Genomic DNA, 23,955 nt, shown 5'->3' with positions numbered 1-23,955 from the left:
TTTATTTTGTTATTGTCACACATTACGTCTTTATTTTTTTATTTTATTTTTTTCTAATTTACTTCAGGATATTATGGGGGTACAAACATTTTGGTTACATGTTATGACTTTGCCCCACCCAAACCATGATTTGGGGTGTGTCTTTTCCCCCCTACAATGCTCACCGGGTAAACTCATTAGTTGTGAGTTTACCCACTCGCAACCTTCTAATCCCTGGAGAATATTACTACTGTTTGAGCACCATAGTGTTGATCAGTTAGTGCCAATTTGATGGCAAGTACATGTGGAGCCTATTCTTCCGTTCTTGTCATACCTCACTTTGGAGGATGGGCTAAAGCTCTATCTAGGAAAATATAAGAGGTTCTAGATCACCATCATTTCTTATAATTGAGTAGTATTCCATTGTATACATGTACCAAATTTTAATAATCTACTCATGAATTGGTAGGCACTTGGGTTGTTTCCACATCCTTGCAATAGTGAATTTTGCTTCCATAAACATTCGGGTGCAGATGTCTTTATTATAGAATGTCTTTTGCTCTTTTGGGTAGATGCGTAATACTGCTATTGCTGGATCAAATGGTATTTCTATTTTTAGCTGTTTGAGGTATCTCCAAATTCTTTTCCACAGAGGTTGCACTAATTTGCAGTCCCACCAGCAGCGTAAGAGTATTCTTGTCTCTCCACATCCTCGCCAGCATTTGTTGTTTTGGAATTTTTTGATAGAGGCCCATCTCACTGGGGTTAGGTGATATCTCATTGTGGTTTTGATATGCATTTCTGTAATGATTAGAGATGTTGAGCTTTTTTTTTATATGTTTGCTGGCCATTATTCTGTCTTCTTTTGAAAATTTTCTGTTAATGTCCTTTGCCCATTTATTGATAGGTTTATTAGATTTTTTTCTTGTTGATTTTTTCAAGTTCTAAATAGATTCTTGTTATCAGCCCTTTATCGGATGTGTAGAGAGCAAATATTTTCTCCCATTCTGTAGGCTGTCTGTTTGCTCTAATGATAGTTTCCTTGGCTGTGCAAAAGCTTTTTAATTTGATCAGGTCCCACTTATTTTTGTTGCTGCTGGGATTGCTTTGGGGGTCTTCTTCAAAAATTCTTTGCCTAGACCAATGTCTGAAAGGGTTTTCCCTGCATCTTCTTCTAGGATTCTTAAGGTTTCATGCCTTAGGTTTAAGTCTGTTATCCATCTTCAGTTGATTTTTGTAAGAGTTGAGAGGTGGGGATCTAGTTTCAATCTTCTGCATGTAGCTATCCAGTTTTCCCAGCACCATTTATTGAAAAGAGATTGTTTTCCCCAGTGTATATTTTTGTCACTTTGTCAAAGATTAGATTACCATATGCGGATGGTTTCATCTCTGGATTCTCAGTACTGTTTCAAAGGTCTATATCTCTGTTCTTATGCCAGTACCATACTGTTTTAGTTACTATAGCCTTATAGTACAGCTTGAAGTCTGGTAGACTGATACCTCCCAGTTTGTTCTTTTTACTTAAGATTGCTTTGGCTATACGAGGTCTTCTCTGGTTCCATACAAAGCATAGAATTATTTTTTCTAGATATGTAAAGAATGATGATGGTACTTTGATAGGGATTGGGTTGATTCTGTAGATCACTTTAGGTAATATGGACATTTTAATGATGTTGATTCTACCAATTCATGAGCAAGGTAGATATTTCCATCTGTTTACATCTTCTACAATTTCTTTTCTTAGTGTTTTGTAATTCTCCCTGTATATGTCTCTTAAAATTACATCTTTAAACATTGTGTATGTATTAACATAGATTTTATAATTATTTCATGTATTTGTCTTTTAAAACATATAAAAAAAGGAATTACCAACCAAAAATACAGTAATTAATATTGGCTTTAATTATATACCTATGTAATTATCTTTTCTGCTGTTCTGTATTTTTTCATATGGCTTCAAGATACCATCTAGTGTTCTTTAATTTCAGCCTAAGGGATTCCCTTTGGCATTTCACATAGGGCAGATGTACTAGCAATGAATTCCTCAGCTTTTGTTTATCAGGGAATGTCTTAATTTCTCCCTTATTTTTGAAGTACAGTTTTGCCAGATACAGAATTCTGGATTGACAGGGTTTTTTTCTTTTTTCTTTTTTCTTTTCAGCACTTTAAATATATCATCCACTACCTTCTGGTCTCCATGGTTTCTGGTGAGAAATCAGCTGTTATTCTTATTGAGGATTCCTTGTATGTGACGAGTCATTTCTCTCTCACTGCTTTTAAGATTGTCTCTTTATCTTTGTCTTTCAACAGTTTAATTATAATGTGTCTTAGTGTGGGTCTCTTTGAGTTTATCCTAGTTGGCGTTCATTGGGGTTCTTGGATGTGTTGATTAATGTTTTCTATCAAATTTGGGAAGTTTATGGCATGTATTTCTTCAAATTTTCTGTTTTTAAAAATATTCTTTCTTCTTAGGTGGAACAGGAGCAACGTATGTAACCTGAAATTCTGTATCCCCCATAACAAGATGAAATAAAAAAAAAAAAATATTCTTTCTTCTTTTTTATCTTCATGTCTGTCCTTCTGAACCTCTCATTATGTTTATGTTGGTATGCTTGATGGTGTCCCATAGTTTTCTTAGATTCTGCTTGTGTAATTTCATTCTTTTTTCCCCCTGCTCCTCAGAGTATGTAATTTCAATGGATTTGTCTTTAAGATCACTGATTCTTTCTTCTGCCTTCTCAAATCTGCTGTCAAAGCCCTCTATAGGATATTTCATTTCAGTTATGATACTTTTCACCTACAGAATTTCTATTTACTTTCTTTTAATTTCCATCTCTTTATTGACATTCTCTATTTGGTAAGACATTGTTCTGGTTTTGTTTTGTTTGTTTGTTTAGTTCTTTTAACATATTTAAAGCAGTTGACTTAAAGTCTAGTAAGTCTAATGTATGGGCTTTTCATGATCAGTTTCTATTCATTTCTTTTTTTCCTATGACTAAGCTATACTTTCTAGTTTCTTTGCATGCCTCATAATTTTTTTTAAAGTGGATATTTTTAATACTATAACTTGGCAACTTTGGAAATCAGATCATCCCTCCTCCCTAGGGTTTGTTGTTGCCGCTTATTTTGGTTGTTCTGTTTGTTTAGTGACTTTTCTGAACTATTTTTGTGAAGACTATGTTCTTTGTCATATTGTAGCCACTGAAGTCTCCATTCCATTAGTTTAGTGGTCAGTTAGTAATTTGACAGAGATTTTCTTAAATGACTAGAGAAAAGAGAAAAAATAAACCTCTCTCAGTCTTTGCAAATTGGTTCTATGTTGGGGCACTCTTTCAGTGCTTACTTAGGCAGTTTACAACTCTGCCTTAGCCTTCACTTCCTGAAGATGAGCCAGAGGTGATTGCTTAGGGTCTTCTCAGGTCTTTTCCATGCCTATGTCCAGCCCTGGACATGCATGTGCTCTTCTAGATTCCCTGGAATACACAGGGGCTTCTCAAGGCCCTATTCCAGGTATCTCCTTCCCTAATCTCTTCTTTCTCAGGCTTTTTGTTCTGTCTATTGCTTGCTCTACCTGTCATCTTTTACCCCATGTGGCAGCAGCCAATACATTTTTGCCTTTACATGCTCTTCACAAATGCCACTCAGAAGCTACCTCAGCCCTGGAGAAGCACAAAGGCAAGCCCTTGAGCTGATTCTTCAAAGAACCATAAGATATATCAAAACATATAACCACAATTTTTTGAGAATATGGTCTATATTGCTTCCTCTATTACCAGCAACTTACATCAGGAATGCGGGCCGGTCATCTTCAAGACTACCACCAAGCTGGGGCGTGGGGAATGGTAACAGGATAAGTTAAAATGCCATAGAACTGTCTTTTTGAACTTCAGGAGTTTTTTCCTCCATTAAATGTTCTCCTGGCTATTGTAATTTTTTATTAGATTCCAGAGTTCTGAAAAAGTTGATCTGACTTTTTTTGCCAGCATATTTGTTGCTTTTATGGAGGGATGGAGTTTTGGAGTTCCCTATTCTACCATTTTTGCTTCTTCCTTGGGATTCCAGTTTTACTATATTCTTTGAGATGAGGTAAACTTTTATATGTCAAGATTAACACTGTAATAATAAAACTTTGTCAACTGATAGCATTTAAAATTTGAAAACTGATAAACAGTATTTAAGTTTCTATGATGTAACTATTTTAATATTTAAGTAGTATCCTATGATTATATCTCCTTTTGTGCTTCCTAAGTCACTCAAGGAGAATAGCTTAGCTTCAAGGTCAAATGGCCCTCTCTTCATTTCTTCAAAAGTTATCCAAATCCATGCCACATTTTAGTTTGCTTCATATTTGGGCCATGCCTTTCTTACATAGTTTGCCTCTGGAGTTTCTGATTGCCTTTTTTTTTAATTGAACAAAGAAATTTGCTGCCTTTACTACACTTCTAATTTCTAGAATCCAATTTTCTTGAAGCCTACTTTTTCCCTGATCTAATTTAGATTGATTATTTGCTTTTGGACCATTCTTTACAGTCTGTTATTTTAGATTATTAGCAGCCTTTGATTCTCTCTTATATTATGTGTCTTTCTCATATCCTCAAGTATTTCTATTCGCTCAACCTCTAGATGGTAGAGCTCCTCAGATTTCGGTCCTAAACTCTTTTCTCACTCTCGGATTTCCCTCTAAGCAATCTCATACATGCCTTTGACTTTAAATGTGATTTATATGCTAAAGACAACAAAATGTATACCTTGTCCTTTATGGCTTACCCGTTTAGATTCTGTTTAAGTAAAAAGAAAAATCCTTTACTACATTGAGATTTTAAAAATATTCTCTCATTTTGTCTTTCTAAAGGCTTAACATGTGGCCTTTCATATTGAAGTCTTTATTATACCTTGAATTGATGTTCATGTTTGAGGTTAAGGTCTGATATGTTGGGTATATTTCTTTCTCCCACAGGAACTACCAGTTACTCTAGTGCTATTTATTGAGGATTCTTTCCTTTTCTCATTGATTTGCAATGCTACTCTGCCTGACTGTTTTGTTGGCAGTGGGAGAAGTAGGTGGGAGAGTTCTTTTGCAAATCTTCAATTAATGCCCCAGTGTTCAGTCTCACTTTTCACTCCTATCCTTCACCATACCTACTATTCTTTCCTTTCTAGAGTTCTAGTGAGCACTTTGGCTGCCATCTTTTTCTTATCCCCAGTGCATATTTGAGGAGACAGCTCTTTTTTACCCTTCTTCATCACTTAACACTTTTTACTTTGCAGCTTCTAGAAATTTGCTGAAATCTCCTGTTGTTGGTAGTCCTCCCTTATGCTTGTTGTTGTTGTGAGTTTATACCTTTTCAGTTACTTTTCTTCATTGGGGTCCTGGAGGGAGTGGTTTTAAATATATGTGTTCAATCTATCTGCTATTTTATCCGAAAGTACAAAGTGAAGAATTTTAAACATTTAAAGGTTGTGTTACCATATTCTCTGTCTTTAAAAATATAATTAAATTTCTTTTTCTGGGAATGATTAAGCTTCATCTTTCTGAAGGTAGAAAGCTCTTCAGAGGCCCACAAGGTCTTTCCCTTAGTGTTTCATTTTGTTTTTTGATACCACATAAGGTTTTCTATTTTAAATAATCATTTATAGTCTTTAGTATTTTATAATGCCGAAAAAGTGGCTAATTCTTGTGTTACAGTGTCTGTGCCCTTTGGCTTTTGGGAAACAAGTGTCTATGAAAAAATTATAGGCACAAAAAGGGAAGAAAGTCTATAATGATTAATGATTCATTTATGATTTCACTGTTCACTGTACTTGGGATAGCTCTGTAGTAAAATGGTATATAGCAGGTTTCTTTTCCCTGGCAGAAAGGAGAAAGTACTTGGTGTAATGTTTTCTTTGCTTACATTGGATACATGCAGTGAAGCTGGTTTATTTTTGGACATTTCCTGTCTATGAACATTGTGGTATTTTAGCCAACACTACTATAATAAAATATAATGCATAAAATGAATTTCCACACCTATGAATGTTGTAATAGAAATTCATAAAATAAGTTATTATGAGAATCAGCACCACTTATTCATCGGGAAAAGAATCTTCTGAAATATTTTAAATCTTTATGTTCTAGCCTGTTATAAAAAGCTTGAAGGTAAAAAAAATACATAATCCTCCAAAATGTTGTCTTTTTTTCCATCTAGACATTTATGAGTATGTTCTACATTTACCCTGGTTTTTAGGGACTCATTACTTTATTGCATTAAGTTAATCATCCTGTCTTTTCTTAATGTCTTATATTAAGTGAAAAGGCATAGAATATTTTTCTGATTTGTTATTATATAAAGATAAAGTTGAATAGGTGAACATTTAGACTTGAAATTAACCACTAAAGATCTTGAAGAGAATTCTTATTTGATGTCATACTGCCTGCTGTCATATAATTAATGTTTGATTTAGAGAATATATTTGGAAATGCATGGGAATTCATAGGAAAACAAATTTTAAAACATGGATCCTCTGGAGAATACCAGCTTTCTTAGAGTGTAAATTTAGGCTAGACAGTGGTAGGAAACTGGACCGGATGACCAGTTACCCACTCTAGAAATTTCAGTCATACTTAATTCTTCTGTATCCTTCATTCTCCATAGTTAATCAACCACTAAGTTCTCCTTTTCTCTTAAATATCTGATAAATCTGTGTTCTCTTTCATTAATAGTGATCTTGAAAATGTATTGAGCTAAGTATGAGGCACAGTTTAGAATATTATTTCTAATCTTCACAGCAACTCTGAAAAGATACATATTATGATCATCTTATGTACAAGGAAACTGAAACTCAAAGAAATTAAGTAACTTGCCCCAAAAGTTATATGTTTATCAATGGCAGATCTGGAATTTGAACTAAGATCTATCTCATTTTCTTTCCAATACCATTTCCACTACAACATACCATTTTTTTGTTATGCTCTCATATGGACTAGTTGATGCTGTTGCACTGGTCTTCTTGCCAACCCCCTGCATCCAACTTTTCCCTACTACTTCTTCACAAAGTTAATCAACATATGTGTCCGAAGTGGGTCCCTGAGAGCAGAGAGCATATCTTATTCATCTTTGTATTCCCAGCACCTAGATCCATGCATGGCACTTTGGAGGTACTTAAAAACTTGCATTGAATATGGTCTTATTATTTTTTTTTTATTTCAGCATATTACAGGGTTACAAATGTTTAGGTTACATATATTGCCTTTGCCCCGCCCGAGTCAGAGCTTCAAGCATGTCCATTCCTCAGATGGTGTATACTGTACCCATTAGGTATGAATATACCCTCAGTTTTTCCATTCTTATGATACTTCACTTAGTAGAATGGGCTCCAGCTCTATCCAGGATAATACAAGAGGTGCTATATCACCATTGTTTTTTGTGGTTGAATAGTACTCCATAGTATACATATACCACATTTTATTAATCCATTCATGTATTGATGGGCACTTGGGTTGTTTCCACATCTTTGCAATTATGAATTGTGCTGCTATAAACATTTGAGTGCAGATGTCTTTTTTATAGAATGTCTTTTTTTCCTTTGGGTAGATGCTCAGTAATGGGATTGCTGGATCAAATGGTAGTTCTCCTTGTAGCTCTTTGAGGTATTTACATATTACTTTCCATAGAGTATGTACTAGTTTGCCGTCCCACCGGCAGTGTATGAATGTTCCTATCTCCCCACATCCACACAAACATTTATTGTGTTGGGACTTTTTGATAAAAGCCATTCTCACTGGAGTTAAGTGATATTTAAAAACTTCTCAGCCCTACAGGATAAAATCTGACTTTTCAGCCTCATCACCAACTCTTACTCCCCTGTATGTTTCAGTGTTCCAGCCATATTGAAGTTGTTCTTACTTGAATATGTTATACATAATCAGGCTTCTGTGCCTTTCTTCATTCTGTTTTTTCCCCTTCTATTCCTGATGAAATTCTGCTATTCATCTCTCAAGGATTAGTTCAAATGCTGCCTCCTTTTGAAACTTGGCTTTTTCCCTCTACAAGAATTAGTCATTTCTTTCTCTGTGTTCCCAGAGCATATGGTTTAAATACTCATTATATAACAATAAGCACATTGTATCACATTTGAAGTATATATTTATCTTCCTCTCCACCCCCGACCCTCCAGATTGGGAGCTCTTTGAGGGCAAATATGTCTTGATTTATTTTTATATCCCCAACACAATACCTTACACATAATAAGCTCTCCACAAAAAAAAAAAAACCTATTTGTTTAATGGGATGTTGATGTCATTTCAGTTTAAAAATTATGTCCTATGTGTTTATTAGGTTGATTGCAAAGTAGGATTAGAGCAGTTATATTCCTGAAACCATAGTCCAGTAAAGCTGATCAATAATTTTGGTATATCCAAAATCTTACATATGGTCTCAATACTGGTTCTTATCAGCACAGATGATTTAGTGGCCTGTGCCAGAATTCTTAGCACAGTGCCTTATAGATAGTGGGCTTTTAGCAATTGTTTGGTGAATGAAGGAGTGAATTGTGAATGAATGAACAAATTAATATGTATGTATTTATAACTAAAAAGATGTGGACATATCTACTAAGCATGCAAAGATAACTGGAAGGATAATCTCCAACACATGAACAATGTTTAGCAAGCTTTCTAAGTCATTTTTTGTGGAAATCAGAGCACACTTTCCCAGAGCAGCAAATTTATAAACATTGGCCAGAGTTTGAAGCTAAACTCAAAAGCCTCATTCAGAAAATAACTGAAATGAGTTAGGTATTATATGACCTATTTAACAAGTACCATATTTCCCAGTGAAAAAGATGAGCCTGTCTACAGCCCAGCAGACAGACTTTCCATTTGTTTTTACCAAATGTCCATGTGAGATGTATGTAAGTTGGAGATGACTTCTGCTTTGTTTTATAACCATCTTACTGTTTTGCTGAATATAGGCTTATCATTTCACTTATTTTCCCAACAGTTTGTTTGACAAGACTTTACGTAAAATATATAATCCCTGTCTAATGGTAGACTTTTTATTTTGGAATTTATATTAAATTTTTAATCATATAGAAAAAGAAAAGCAACACATTTTCAAATATACGGCATCACTTCACAAAGAATTTATTCATGTTTTTGATACCTAACTCTGATTTCCTATCATTTTTACATTAAAACTAAATTTATTTTGTTGGGCATCATGGCCATCAGGCATCCCTACATAAACTAGCTTTTTTTTTTTTTTTGACCCATCAGCCCAAGTCTCTTTATTGGATCCTGACACCCATGGCCTTGGCTCAGGCATTTCCATTGGTGGGACCAACCCACTGGGTGATTTGGGTATTGAGCTGCTGGTTGGTCCAGTCCTGCTGGATGTCGTCAAGGTGGCAGTCAAAGTCCACAAGATGCTGGTGTGCTTGGCCCTCCAGTAGTGCTCCCACCATCTGCCGTGACTCCCCCGAGTCCCTCCACATCACTAAGTTCTTGTCCTTGGGGACCCAGTGTAAACTAGCTTTATTTTTCCCTTCACCTTCTTTCTTCATTATATGTCTTTGCCTCACCTGGGTAAACCTTCTTGCTAACCCTTATTCTATGTCTGTATCACTGATTCTTCCCCTTTTCTGAAACCACAGCTTATGGTTAGAATAGCTTTCTTAGGATTTAATAGATACTAAAAACTCCATAATTATCTCACTTCATTAATTCATTCAAAAAATATATATAAAGCAAAGAATGTGCTAGGAACTATGCTAAATATTGAATCTACTATAGTAAGTGACAAAGTTCAAGCACTCAAGGATTACAGTGTTTAGTAAGAGAGACAGACAAGCAATAGGTAATTGCAGTATAATGTGGTAAGTGGTGTAATAGGAGTATGCACTCTTTTTTCATCAAGCCTTCTTTATTTTAGCAGCAGTGAAATGCTAACTCCTATCCTCCATTCTATTCCAGTGATGATTATATGGTCTACCTAGCTCAATGTATCACACAAAGCACAGTATATGGAACTAATTCTTATTTTATTTTTATTCTATTATCAGCCTTTACCATTCTAGGATTATCATCCAAGACTGCTCTTATATTACTACTTATTGAATGTTTGATTATTGTCATATAATAATCATTGTCTTAAGCACTAATCTGGTAGAAATAAAGCCTTTTTATATTTTCTTGCTTACATATTCACATAGAGTAGACTGATGTTATTACTTAGCCTATTATTGAATAGACAAATGTGTAGAGGGTTAACTGGTACCTCTGAAATAAGTATGATAAACCAACAGGGTGGTGGTTTATCAGTCTTATCCCTCAACATCAGCATTTAAATTTTTTTTTTATTTCAGCTTATTATGGGGGTAAGCATTTAAAATTTTGAAGATCTTTAATAATTAATTCATTCAGTACACATTGTGAAAAGCTTATTACTAGGCCTCAGCATCCCCAAAGATGAAAAAATATAATCTTTAGTTTCAAGGAACTTACTGTCTGGAATTAGAGACAAAATTGTAAACATGTAATTATTATAATACAGTATGAGAAGTGATGTGTTGGAGGAATGTATAAATGTCCATAGGAACACAAAGAGAAAGACACTAATTTTAGTAGGGGCAGGTAAATACTGTCTGAAAGCAGAAATTTCAGAATGAAAACACATAGAACAAAAGCCAAACTTTGTTTAAGTTTTGAGGTTGAGTAAAACAAATAGTTTTGTCTCTATTCAGAAAGCAGAAATTTTGAATTGGATCACGATACTTCATTTATTGTCTAGCTATTATTCAGGTAGCCTTTTATAGAAAATGTGGCTCCTACTTTGGAAATAATAACAATTACAATATTCAATAGAATGTGTACAGTGATTTTGTGTATGTATAATATAAATAATGGATTCTTTTTTCATTATTTCTTATTTCAAATTGGGGAGGAAATCTTCACAGATTTTACTAATTATAACTGTGGTATACACTTGCAAAATTTCAAAAAACATTGAAGTATTCACAAATAGAAAGAGTTACCCTTTAATCCAATCTCTAAGAGATAAACTTTTTAACATTTATGATTTGTTTTATAAATATATTTTTCTAATGTATGGTTCTTACTATAGAAATTTTTTGACTGTATTTTTTCCAGTCAGAAAATTTCATTGATTGGAAAAACCTATTTGGATTGACATGAAAAGATACCCATGATATGTTAATTGGATTGTTTTAAAACTAAATAAAATATCAGTTATCTTTCATTGATATAAATAATTTGGGTTTAGAGGGTATTTTTTGTTTTTAGTGTACCTCTTTTTTAATTAAAATATGTGATTAGAATAATACAATATTTCCAGATAGTCTATTGAAAATTAATCTTTGGTGCCCTAGTTTTAATTATTGAAATGAAAAAAATGAATATAAAATTGTAAGGAGCTTTTCTAACAGGCCATTATAACATTATAACCTTTTATTTACTTTGCATGATAAAACTTTCATCTAAAGTTATACTTTGGGTTTTCCAGGTCTCTAGACGCAGGACTCACCAGTGCTTTACAAGGTTTAGCTGTCATAGACTCACACCTGGTTGAAGTGGATGGGGACACACTTTCCCTGTATGGCTCAGGAGCACTGGAGTCTCTGGATCGGAATTGGAGTGCTCAAACAGCAGGAATGGTCACAACAGTTTCCTTCACTTTCATAGAATTTGATGAGATCGTCCAAGTGCTTCCCAAATTGAAGATTAAGTTTCCTAATTCTCTGGTAAACATTTCCTTTTAGTAGTATATTTGAGTTATTCTTAGTCATGACTTGTGTGCACAGGCCAAAGACCCATTTTAACTTTTATTTATACAGTTTCTGTCTGGCAGGGAAACTGAGTTTTTGTGTTGATTTTTCTGGAGCTGGCATTTAAATTAGTATTCATAAATGGCCTTGTATTTTGTGTTAATGTTGGAAATGATATCTCTAAAAAATGATCCTCTTTGGAGTAAAAAAGACTAATATAAATTTATTCAAATTACATATTTCTACTTTATAAAGCATTCGACTGTATGCAGCACATAGCCCTATGTATTTAGTTATTGTACCTGGTATTGATGGACATGTATATTTATTATATGATTTTTATAGTAGTCCTCCAATGGCACTGAAAATAATTTTAGTAGCTCATTAAAATTATGTTGAGAAATTGGCCTTCCCCAATTATGGTAGCATTATATTAATTAATTAGTATGCATTTGTAGAAACTGTGAGTTCTACAACAGATTCTCTCTTGAGTTTTTATTATAGTTGTGTTTTTCTCTGTTAGCCAAGTGATTTCTCTTACCCACCCTTTCACGGTGGGGTGTTTTTTTCCCCCCACTTCATCCTCCTTAAAGAAAATAGGTAGAAGTGGAGACAGTGTGTTTAGAAAAGAGCATACAAATTCACAGAGACAACATTCGCGTTAACATTTCGGTTTTAGTGATTTGATTTCTCAGTAGCCAGTTTAACTAGCCTACTTAGTATTTGGCAAGCTACAGGTAATAATGATTAACTAGTTCTTCTCAGGAGCATTGTGAGTCCTGTATTTATAAAGTTCTGAAATTTTCATTTCCAGTGTTTTTTTTAAATAAATTAAATGTCAGTGTAAAGCATATAAAATCATTGTTATGCCTGAAAGAATCTGAATTATTTGATATTTATATAACTTTAAAGAATCTTAGTTTGTTAATAAGTGAGAATGTGCTTTGTAGAAGAAACCACTCAGAATTTACTGTTGAATATATTCCATCAATGGTGCATTGGATAAATTAGTTATATATGTTTAGTACATTCAATTAACATAATTGAAAATATATTTGCTAAGCCTAAGGTTTACATATTTACTTAGGGAATGATCAGTGAAGCATTACTGTTAATATTTCAGGATGGTAAACTCAATGCTGAGATCTTTTTTTGTGTTTTGTTATTGCAGCACCTTAAATTTAAAGAAACAAATCTCGTAATGCTGCAGCAATTTAATGCACTAGCACAACTCCGTCGTATTGACCAGTTGACAATCGATCCTCAAGGAAATCCAGTTGTCAATTTTACACTCTGGAAATACTATGTGCTGTTTAGGCTGAGCCATTTTAGTATGCAGAAAATAAATGGAACAGAGGTAAGCTGAAAACTAAGTGAACTGTAGAATAAAAATGTTCTTTTTTAGGGGAAATAGGTACTAAAAATGGTGAGGAATTTAAGTACCCAGGATATAACTTTTGAGAAATGCTGGTTTTGTTTTTTTTTTAATTATGACATTTAAAACATTAAAATGAAAAAAATTCTATCCAGAAGCCTCTAAAGCACTAAACAAATTGTGAAAATAAAATAGTAACCTCAGGATGAATAGTAAATACTTTTATTGTTTCTTTGTAAGCATTCAGAGAAGTAAAATGGTAAGGTAACAGTGTTTAAAAAAAGAAAAAATAATAACTCTTCCATAGTAATATGATCTTTGTATTTTTCAAAGTGCTTGTAGATTGCCTGGCATACAAGAGGGGATGGGAAAGTAAAACTCAAGTGTCAACTAATAAGGGTCATGGTAGAGGAAGGGAAGAATAAAATGAAAAAAAAAAAAAAAAAAAGAATGTGTAAAGGGAAAGAAGAGTGACTTAAAAAAAAAAAGAAGAGATGAGAAGGAGAAATAAGAAAGAAAGGGAAAAGAAGAGAAAGGAAAAAGAAAAGAAAACAAGCATAAGTCAATGCCAGGACTGCTTTGTTAATAGTTGGTAACAGCTGCCTGTACCATGACTACATTGGATAACTCTGGCCTGGAGCTGAAGAACTGGAAAATTATTAGTGAAAAGTTATTTTTAGATTGATTGTGCTAAGCTTGTCACAAGGGTAATCTCCCAGCTACTCAAAAACCATGTTCTCTTTAAATATTAATTTGGAAAGAAGAGAAAAACCATGCTTCTACCTCTGCTGAATTTAAATAATCCTCCAAAGGAAAAAATCTTTAAAATTCAGAAGACCTCCTTATTGTAAGATGAACTATAATGAGCTTTGCTGGCACAGTAGCTGTATTTCCCTACAGCTGATACACTACAGGTAGGCACCTCTGGCCTAGAACTCTAAGAATTCTTCATACTTTTAGGAGACTGGAGGTCTCTGGATCGGTGTACAAGCAGCCATATGAAATCTGCACCAACCGTGATGTTCCCATGACCATAGTATCAGCCATCTGTTGAAGATGTTGGGCAAATCTAGAATCTTCAGATGACTTTTAATTTCTCCAGCTAGTTCTCAAGAGATGTGGTTTAGCCTTGTGTACTTTTGTGTACCCTTTGGTACTTCCCCAGAGGAGAGATCTTAAGTCCCTTATAAGACCTAATAATTAGTCCCAAAGGTTTCCAAAGTTAGTCTTGACTGGATATAGAATGGTTATTTTGACTATAGGTGGGTGATTCTCCCTTACTAATGGCCAAATTGTCATCCCAATTAACCTTAAATAGTGTATATACACAGATACGAATCATTACCAGAAGATACCCATTATTACAGAACTTTGAATCAGGAAGGAATAGTATAATTATATAAAGTAGAGCAGAATTGTAAAGAACCAATATAATCTTTTTCTGACTTGAATTTCTGAAAATGCCACTGTCAGGGATATTTGACACTTTACTAAAATACCTAAAATACATTTCTCCTTATAAAATCCTTGACAATATAGAGTAATGTCACGCTACTTTTCTACATCTCTTTGTAAAAGAGATAATGATATTGCTTGAAGTAGAATCAAATTGAATTATGACCATCAAGTAGAAAAGATGGAGCAGTGGCCTGCATTGGCCACTAGGTGACTATATTGGACCAAACAACTTAGTTTTCAGCTAAAGGAAGGATTTGAGGGAGCAGTACCCTCGTTAACTATGAAGGTCCAGGGAAGGGAAGCAATTCTGTCTGCACTGATTCATATGTATAAGGTGTTTTTGAATTATTGGTTTTTTTTTTCCCCAGAAAATGCCTGTAAAGTATATTACAGCTAGTGTTAAGAATGAATTTTTTGAAGATCCAGAATTCACCTACACCAGGCTTTCTCAACCTTGGCTCCATTGACATTTTGGGCCAGATAATTCTTTGTTGAAGGGGCTGTCCTGTGCACTGTAAGATGTTCAGCAGTAGTCCCCTCTACCCACTAGATTCCAGTAGTACTCCTCCACCAATTGTGATAACCAAACATGTCTCCAGACATTGCAAAATGTTCCTTAAGGGGCAAAATGACCCCTGGTTGGGAATCATTGGATTAAATAGACAAACCAACAATATTTAAAATGCAAGCAACCCTATTTTATATTAAAGAAGATATGCCTAGATATTAATACAAGGCCTACTTTCAGCTTTTAGTACTTTATTGGTATAGCCCTCATAGGGTATACTTATAACAAATTATTCTTTGTGGGGAGAAAGTCTGATATAAATTTAGAATGTACAGGAGTATGCTCACTAATCCTGTAAGAGTTCCATCTCTCAGAAAGGGACAAATTATCCTTATATAAATAGGAGCAAGGTATGAAAACAATACCTTGGCTTGCCTTTGACACCTTATTGAAATGAATCTATCCCATTGACACTTGGAAGTTTTTCTCTCTAAATAATTCTAATCTAAAAAGTTATAGGATTTCTGAAAAAAATTCATTAAGAATCTAAGGTACTTAAAACATAATTCTCAGGAAACACATCTTCTAAGTCAGCACCAGCTCATCATCCCTGGTCAGCTTCCTTCAACATCAGTCACATTTATACATCTTCATTTTACTTCAAGGAAGAGAAATATCAATGAAAACTCTTCTCTCTACAGCCCAGGAGAATGTACTTTCTGGGTTTAAAAGATAATATTTAATCTAGACATTTATTTGGGTTTATATTAGCTGTATCCAGCTAACAGATGGTGTCATTTTTGACCCCTGTCCATTGTATCTCTTCAGGTGACGCAGAATGATATGATAATGGCTGAAAGGCTCTTTGGAATCCTAGCACATGTAGCATCTTCTGAGTTACCCCAGTACCGTCTGATTTCGATTCTGGGTGATGCCAGGTAAACTTTAATTTATATAGTTTTTATAGAATTACTGTTGCACTAGAAAAAGAAATCAATTTCATATACCTCTTAACTGTGCCATTTATGTATTCCACAAACATGTATCCTAGATGTATTTTGTGATTGGCACTATTCAAAGTGTTGGGGATATAAAACTAAGTAAGACAAAGTCTTTGTTCTCCTGTGGCTTATAATCTAATAAGTTAAAGATACACATAAGCAATTAAAGCACAATAGTTCAGGTGCTGTAAGAGAGGGGGCTATAGAAGCATAGGAGAGACTGCATTTTGAAAGAACATTGAAGAAGGCTTCACAAAGGAGGTAACATTTTATCAAGTTCTTCCAGAATGAGTAGGAATTTTTCAGGTAGAAGATATGGCGTAAAAAGATCTGCAAAAGCACAAGGAATTATAAATAATTCAGTATAATTGGAGCATGGGATGATTATCAATAAGTGATAGGACATTAAGCTAGAAAGATTGTTGTCTGATTTTGAAGGGCTTTGCAATCCATGCCAAACAAAAATGAAAATTTGTGTGTTGTAATGAAGCACAACAATCATGTGATTGAATTTGTTTCCTAGAAAGGCTGCCATTTGAGCAGAGAGAGATTGAAAGACTGACCAATCAAGTCGTGAGTCTATAGTCCAAGAGAGAGATCATGAGGTCCTAAACTAAGGCAGTGAGAATAAAGGAGAGGATAATTTAAAAAACACTTAGAAGGTATACCTAACAGAACATACTGACTGACAGGATACAGTATGGGTAGAGGGAGAATAGTCAAGGATGGTATATCAGCCACGATTTAGTTATAGATAATAGAAGTCACTCTGGTTAGAGTAAGCAAGGTATTAGATATCTACGAAATTTTTGGAAGGGTTGAGGAAGCAGTCTCTAGACTGAGCCTCCAAAGATAACTCCCAGAATGATACCACAGAACAAACCCACCAAGGAAACTGCTACCTTTGCTGTAGTCATGGAGCACTTTGCTACGGAACAAACCCACAAGGAAACTGCCACTTTTGCTACAGTCATGGACGGCAGGAGGCTGCCGTCCTAGCTGTGAGCCCCAGGATCATGCTACTTTAACTACACTGGGGATCAGGAAATTCCCTACTCCACTCCTCAGAACCTGGCTCCAGGGCCATGTTGCCCTGCTATACTTTACACCAACAAGATGGGTGTCTTGTGTGGTATTCCTACTTCTGCCCTTAGCACAGTTCTGAATTCAGATCTTACCCAAGTGTGTCTGATTCATGGAATCTAAATCCCATCTAGAACTCACAAACTACTTTGAAAAAAAAAAAACATACTGAGGGAGGCATTGAATTCAAGAAAAGATGGTGTAGAAATAAATTAGTAAAAATTATAGTTTTCTGGATAAGCATTAATACATAATATAAAAAAATAAATAACTCGAAAATAGAAATCTCAGAAAATCCTAAGAGAATGGAAGTTAAAGTTTGCTAAGTTTCTTTCCCTGTTTAGGAGAGATAATAGGTACTAATTAACAACAAAAATTGATGGAAAAATACATGTTTGACTGTGTGTATTAAAATTTTAAGGATTGCCATTAGAAAAAGATTAGATGTATAATTCTAAATTACTAAAAGAAAAAAAAATGAGTAGCAGAAAGAAAAGAAAAAAGAAAAGCATATGAGTTATCATAATAAATGTTAATGAATGAAATTCTCCCATTAAGAGATAGTACCTCTCAGAGTGAGTTTAGGATTGAGTTACGTGTTGTTTTTGAGAAACATCCCTAAAGAAATTCCTAAAGGTGAAAATAAAAGGATAAAAATATATAATGAGCAAATGCCAACAACAAATATGAGAATATTAATATTAGAAATAATAGAATTGATTACAGTAAAAACTGCAATCTACTAAAAAAGATAATAGTTATGAAACAGCGTAATCAGGATTACAGCTTCTAAACATATTAACAAATACAGGTATACATTGACAAATTCAATTATTATAGTAGATATTATATACCTCTCACATAACTCAGATCAAATAAATCAAAATAAGAAAGAATATGGACGATTTGAATAACACAATTAACACACTTTATCAATTAAATGTATTTAAAATACTATTTCCAGAACCTTATGCACAATTCAGAAAAAAACACATATTCTATTCAAAAATCTATGAAATGGTTGTAAAACTTAAACATATATTAAACTCAAAGAAAATTTCCATGTATCCCAAAAAGCATACTCATATAGATCATATCATAAAATTGTAAATAATGAGTTAGGATAGCAAAAACATGTCTAGTTGGAACTGGGAGGGTGGAAAAAATGGGAAGCAAGTTTCCAGAAAACAAAATACAAGTGCCTTTAACACATTAACTGCCATATGAGTTGTATTTAACTTATGCTAGTTTTGAGCCCAGGGCCTCATGAAGCATATGTAACTTAAACATCTCTTCACCTTGGGAGCTGCAAGAACTATTTTTTAAGTTGCATATATTAATGACTCATGCACAGAAAACTATAAAAAATAAATTTTACATTAAATTAGAAAGGATCATTTTGTTTTTGAAGTTTTCATTCTATCTTCTTAATAAAATACCGTGGAAAAAAATTTTTTTCTAGTGCGGCAATCAATGTGTTAAACTTGAGAAAGAGGGTGTTTGACTTCAATCAAAGTTATAGCCATGCAAATTTTAAAATAATGAAATAACTTCTTGGGGAAAGACTAAAAGTTTGATGATATACAGTGTGATGAACTAGGGCTCTTATATCCTTTTGGTGGTAATGAAAGTTGCTGTAATTATTTTTCACAGCAACTTAGCAATATCTAACAAATTTTAAACATACATGCCTTTTGACTTAGAAATTTTACTTAAAGGAATTTGTTCTACAGATTTTTTTTACATAAACACAAATATATGTGTCCAAGGATTTTCATTGCAGCCAGTATTTATATTAGCAAAAATATGAAAACTTACTAAATGTCCATCAGTAGAACAAGACCAATTACTTGCGGCTCTAAAAATAATTAGATATTCTTATATGAAACAGTTACTAAGATGTCTCAAAATAAAAATGTAAGAGGCTGGGTACAGTGGCTCACACCTGTAATCCCAGAACTTTGGGAGGCCAAGGCAGGAGGATCACTTGAAGCCGAGAGTTTGAAAACAGCCTCGTAGCAAGACCCCATCTCTAAAAAAAAAAAAGGTAAGATATAGAACATTTGTATAGTATGCTTGCAATTTGTGAGAAATGGGGCATATTTTTCAGAGGTATTCTTGTGCTGTTTAAACATATTTGATTTTTAAAAAATGATTGCCTCCAAATGTTCAACTGGGCACACTAGGGTTCCAAAGTGTGTAGTTGCTTACTTTTTACTATATGTTTATATGAACCTCTTGAATTATCTTTTTGGTTTTTGTTCAGTCTTGTTTTTTGTTTTTTGTGGGGTTTTTTGTTTTGTTTTGTTTTGTTTGTTTGTTTGTTTTGAGACAGGGTCTTACGCTGTCACCCAGGCTATAGTGCAGTAATGTCATCATAGCTCACTACAACTTCAAACTCCTGGGCTCAAGTGATCTTCCTGCCTCAGCCTCCTGAGTAGCTGGGACTACAGGCACATGCTACCATGCCCAGCAATTTTTTTTTCTTTTTGTAGAGACAAGGTCTCCATATGTTGCTCAAGCAATCCTCCAGCCTCTGCCTTCTAAAGTGCTAGGATTATAGGCATGAGCCACCACACCCAGCCTGTATTCCTTTTTTAAAAAGGATATTTTTAAAAATACTTTAACTCTTTTAAATTAAAGAGGAAGTTAAAGCTGAAATAATAAATCATATATAAATGGATTTGACAATAAGAACACTATATGTCAGAACCTCTGGGACATGGCCAAAACTGAGGAAATTATGTATCTTTAATGTACTTACTGGAAAACAAAAAAGATTAGAAAGTAATAAATAAAGCTTTTACTTCAGGAAGCTATAAAAACACCAAAGTGAAGCAAAAGAAAATGCGGAAAAGAAGTTTGTAAAGATAACAGCAACTTTAAAAAAAAAAAAAGAAATTGAAAAGATAGTAATTGACCAGTAAAAGCAAAAATTGACTCTCCAGAAAATATAAGAACTGAACTTGTAAACTTTTAGAATTAATCAGAATATATAATAATGAGGCCAGATAGATACTACATCAACATATTGATATAAAAATAATTAACAGTTCCTCATAGCAATAATAAACTATTGAAAATAGTATTAGAAAGAGTATCCCATTTACAGAGGCAAAGAAACTATGAAATACCAGTAAATCCACTGGACAAGAGTGCACACAGACAATTTATGTACAAGGCTGCCATGCTTTATTGTTTGTAGTTGCTCCACTTTGGAAAGTAACTAAATGCCTAGTAATAGGCAAAGCTAAGTATATCATGATATCTCTCCATTATGGGTGCAGTATCCATATGATACAATCTACATTACAGTTGTTACTTGACTGTAAAAGGAGGAAGGGGGAAAAGATTGAGGGGAATCTCCTGTTCTGATATGAAATGATCAGAAACGTATTTAACTGAGTGAAATAAGGCATCAAATGATATTTATATTATGACTCAATATTATAAAAAATAAAATAAATATGTAGACATATAAATACAGAGACATAGAAAGGGAACTGAAAGCATGAACACCTGGAGGGATGTAGATATTGGGAGTGGTGATAGAGTAGTTGAAGAGTAGTTTTCAAGTTTTGCTCTGTGCTGGTATAGTTTGAAAAGAGTGGCTTTTAAGTTTTACTCTACATCTGTACAAAATTGGGAATATATTGACTTCTGTTTCTGAAAATGCTGAGTTTGGTTTTATTGACCATCCCTTGTGTTAAAAACCACTGAAAATGCTGGGTAAAATAAAAAATAAAAACTTCTCCATAAATGTTTTGAGGATTGAGTCCTATGCTAAGAACTGACTTACCATCATTTCGCCCATGTTGTATTGGTCAAAGTGAGTCACAGAGCAACATTTAAAGGGCCTGGAAGTAGGCCTTACATAGCTGTAAAATCATGTTGTAAGGATCATGGATTCAAGGAAGCCATAATATACCCATTAATGTAATCAATCTACCTCAATGATACAGATGCAAATATACTAATTTTTCTGATTAAAAGCCATAGATTCAGACTGAATAAAAAAATGAAGTTCAACTATATGTTGTTTACAACAGATATATCTGAAACATAAGTTTACATAAAGTTGGAAAGTAAAAAAGTGAGAAAAGATAAACAACATAAATACTATCCACAATAACAGCAGAGTAACCATTGAGGACTAAATAGACTTCAAAGTTAAAGCAATACTAGAAATAAAGAGGATCATTTCAAATTGATAATATGTTCAGTTTGCCAGAAAGCCATAGCAAATTTAAATTTGTATGCACCTATTAGCACAACCTTAAAAATTTATAACCCAAAAGTTCCAGAACTACAAATCCACAGTTTCAGTGGGAAACTTTTAATACAAAATATTATAAAGAGGATATAAAATACTTGAACAATATAACAAATTTGACCTAATGGACAGTGATAGAATGTTACCCCCAGCAACTGCAGAACACACATGCTTTTAAAGCATACATGGAACATTTATAAAAATTAACCAAATACTATCCATAAAGCAAATGTCAACAGATTGCAAAGAATTGAAATCACATGGACTGTGTTCTCTGTTCAAAATGCAATTAAGCTTTAACCCAATTATGAAATGATAACCAGGAAATCCCCATATATTTGGAAATTAAGAAACACATTTCTATATAACCCATAGGTTAAAGACAATTTGTAATGGAAACCTGAAACTGCCTTGAACTGAAATATAGTAAAAATACCACATTTCAAAACTTGTGGGATTAAAGTGGTGCTAAATGTAAACATGCTAGCCTTGAAATGAACAGATTAGGAAAGAATAAAGGCTGAAAATGAATGAGAAAAACATTTATCTCACCAACCTAGAAAAAGAACAACAAAATAACCCTGAAGAAAGTTAAAGAAAAGAAATAATGAGGTTAAAGACAGTATTACTGGAAAGTTGATTTGTGAAATGACTAATAAAGTGATAGAAAATGTATGTGGGCATTGTTTTTGTAATTAAAACATTAGATGCAAATATAGATCCTTATCTCCATTTTCTTTACTAAATGAGAAAGTTATACCACCTAAATATCCAATAAAAGTATAATTAGGTAAATTGTGATCTCTATCACAAATTATATTTATTCACTTATTAAAATTATCATTTTTTAATGATAGAGAAAATGCTTATTATATAGCATTAAATGAAAACAGTATACAAAATTGGATGTTTAGTATGATCTTAACTTTTTACAAAAATTTGTAGAAAAAGCCTACAAAGAAGTATGTTGAATGTGAACAGGTCATAGATTTAGGTTTATGACTTATGAGTGATTTTTATCTATTTATTCATACTTTTCAAAATGTATACTTCCCAAAATTTCTAAAATAATTGTGTATACTTTTAAATGAAAAAAGAAGAAATTTTTAAAAAGATATATCCCTCTTCTGCTCCCAATCTTCAGTTCACAGTAAAGTAGTAGTATTACTTCATTTAGAGACACCCTAAGTGGTGGAAACCAGAAATCGACCGTCATGGCGGATGAGTTGCAGTCCTCTGGAATTCTGGGCTAATGGCTCTGTAAGTGATACTGTGAGCACTGTGTATGTTCCTCTTCATAATCGAGTATGGCTTCTTGTTTCATTATTTAACCTCCTACTAGGGATCTTGCCATGACATGCTAACAGTTGGAGGTTTTTTTGGTTTCCACTTGTTTTGTTTTTGCCTAAACTTAAACCAGTATCCCATTACCTTTTCTAGCTCTGAGTAATATGCACTACTGAGGTGCATCATGGAATTATAAACTATTTGTGTGATTTATGAGAGGTAACTAACAGATGTTTTATGGTATATAAAGACTTTGAAATTTTGCCCTACTATATCTTTAATTGGGTTATTTTGTGCTCTGTGATTGTTTAATTTTTGTATTGATTCTTATTAAGGTGAAGTTTGTTTTTCATTTTAAAATGCTTGAAACGTGTATGTTGATGATTGGTTGTTATGGAACAGAAGGGAATTTGGGTTGAGTATTCTAATTAGTAGCAAGATTGGAGTACCAAACTGAGCTCAAATAAATAATAAATTCAAACTCACAAAACAGATGTTCAAAACAGCACGTGCTCCCCTCTAAAGTCAACAAAAATAGACATGTTTTAATAAGTCTGATAAGTAATGCTCTAAATCTCTATACTGTCTTTCTACAGGAAAAAGCAGTTCCGGTATCTGCTGGAAACCAAAGGAAAAAAGCCTGGTATTGTCAATGAAGAAAATAACGACAGCAAAAGACTTGTAGGAGAAAACACAAATCGTGCTACACTAAATTATACCACAAGAGACTTTTATAATGAAAAGCTAGAGGTAAAACTATCATTAATCTGTGGAATCTAGTGTCTGGATATATCTTACATGGCTTGGGATTTGAGGGTTGTACATTGTTCTAGAATGTTTGTCAGCTTTATATACAAAGCTAGGGGACAGTAAGCACCAAAGTATTAGGAAGAAATATAGCCCTGAGATGAAGAAGAGCCCATGGTTCCAATATCTCTATTTCAGCAGAAAAAAAATGTTTAAAAGAAATCTGTACCAAAAATCTAGACCAAAATAGGATCAAGGGTCCTGGTCTATCTGAATTAAGAAAAGGGGTCTAGGCTTGTTGTGAATACTTAAGCAGCCCATGTCAGACCAGCAGAGGACACAGCCGAACCTCCATTTCTATTCTCTTTACTTGGGTCATTGGTGTTTTAATTCATATCCTTCATTCTACACCATTAACTTCTGTGTTCTTAATCACATAGTATAATTTCAACCCATTCTATTCCCAATATAGCTACTTACC

At 33.7% G+C, this 23,955-nt stretch overlaps 1 protein-coding gene across 4 annotated transcripts in view; it reads left to right on the top strand.

The window, feature by feature from the left end:
- The window catches only part of LRRC49 (leucine rich repeat containing 49), a 129,942-nt gene that overhangs the window by 93,888 nt on the left and 12,099 nt on the right, over nucleotides 1-23,955 (top strand). For all 4 annotated transcript variants that reach the window (XM_069458162.1, XM_069458145.1, XM_069458152.1 and 1 more), the window contains 4 exons: nucleotides 11,481-11,718; nucleotides 12,914-13,099; nucleotides 15,912-16,021; nucleotides 23,324-23,477. In XM_069458162.1, coding sequence (XP_069314263.1) covers nucleotides 11,481-11,718; nucleotides 12,914-13,099; nucleotides 15,912-16,021; nucleotides 23,324-23,477 — 688 coding nt within the window. The remainder of the gene's footprint in view (nucleotides 1-11,480; nucleotides 11,719-12,913; nucleotides 13,100-15,911; nucleotides 16,022-23,323; nucleotides 23,478-23,955) is intronic.

Source organism: Eulemur rufifrons, chromosome 2, assembly GCF_041146395.1.
Source record: "Eulemur rufifrons isolate Redbay chromosome 2, OSU_ERuf_1, whole genome shotgun sequence".
Lineage (NCBI taxonomy): Eukaryota > Metazoa > Chordata > Mammalia > Primates > Lemuridae > Eulemur > Eulemur rufifrons.
The sequence above is the reverse complement of the archived record's forward strand: the minus strand, read 5'-3'. Positions and strand labels throughout refer to the sequence as shown.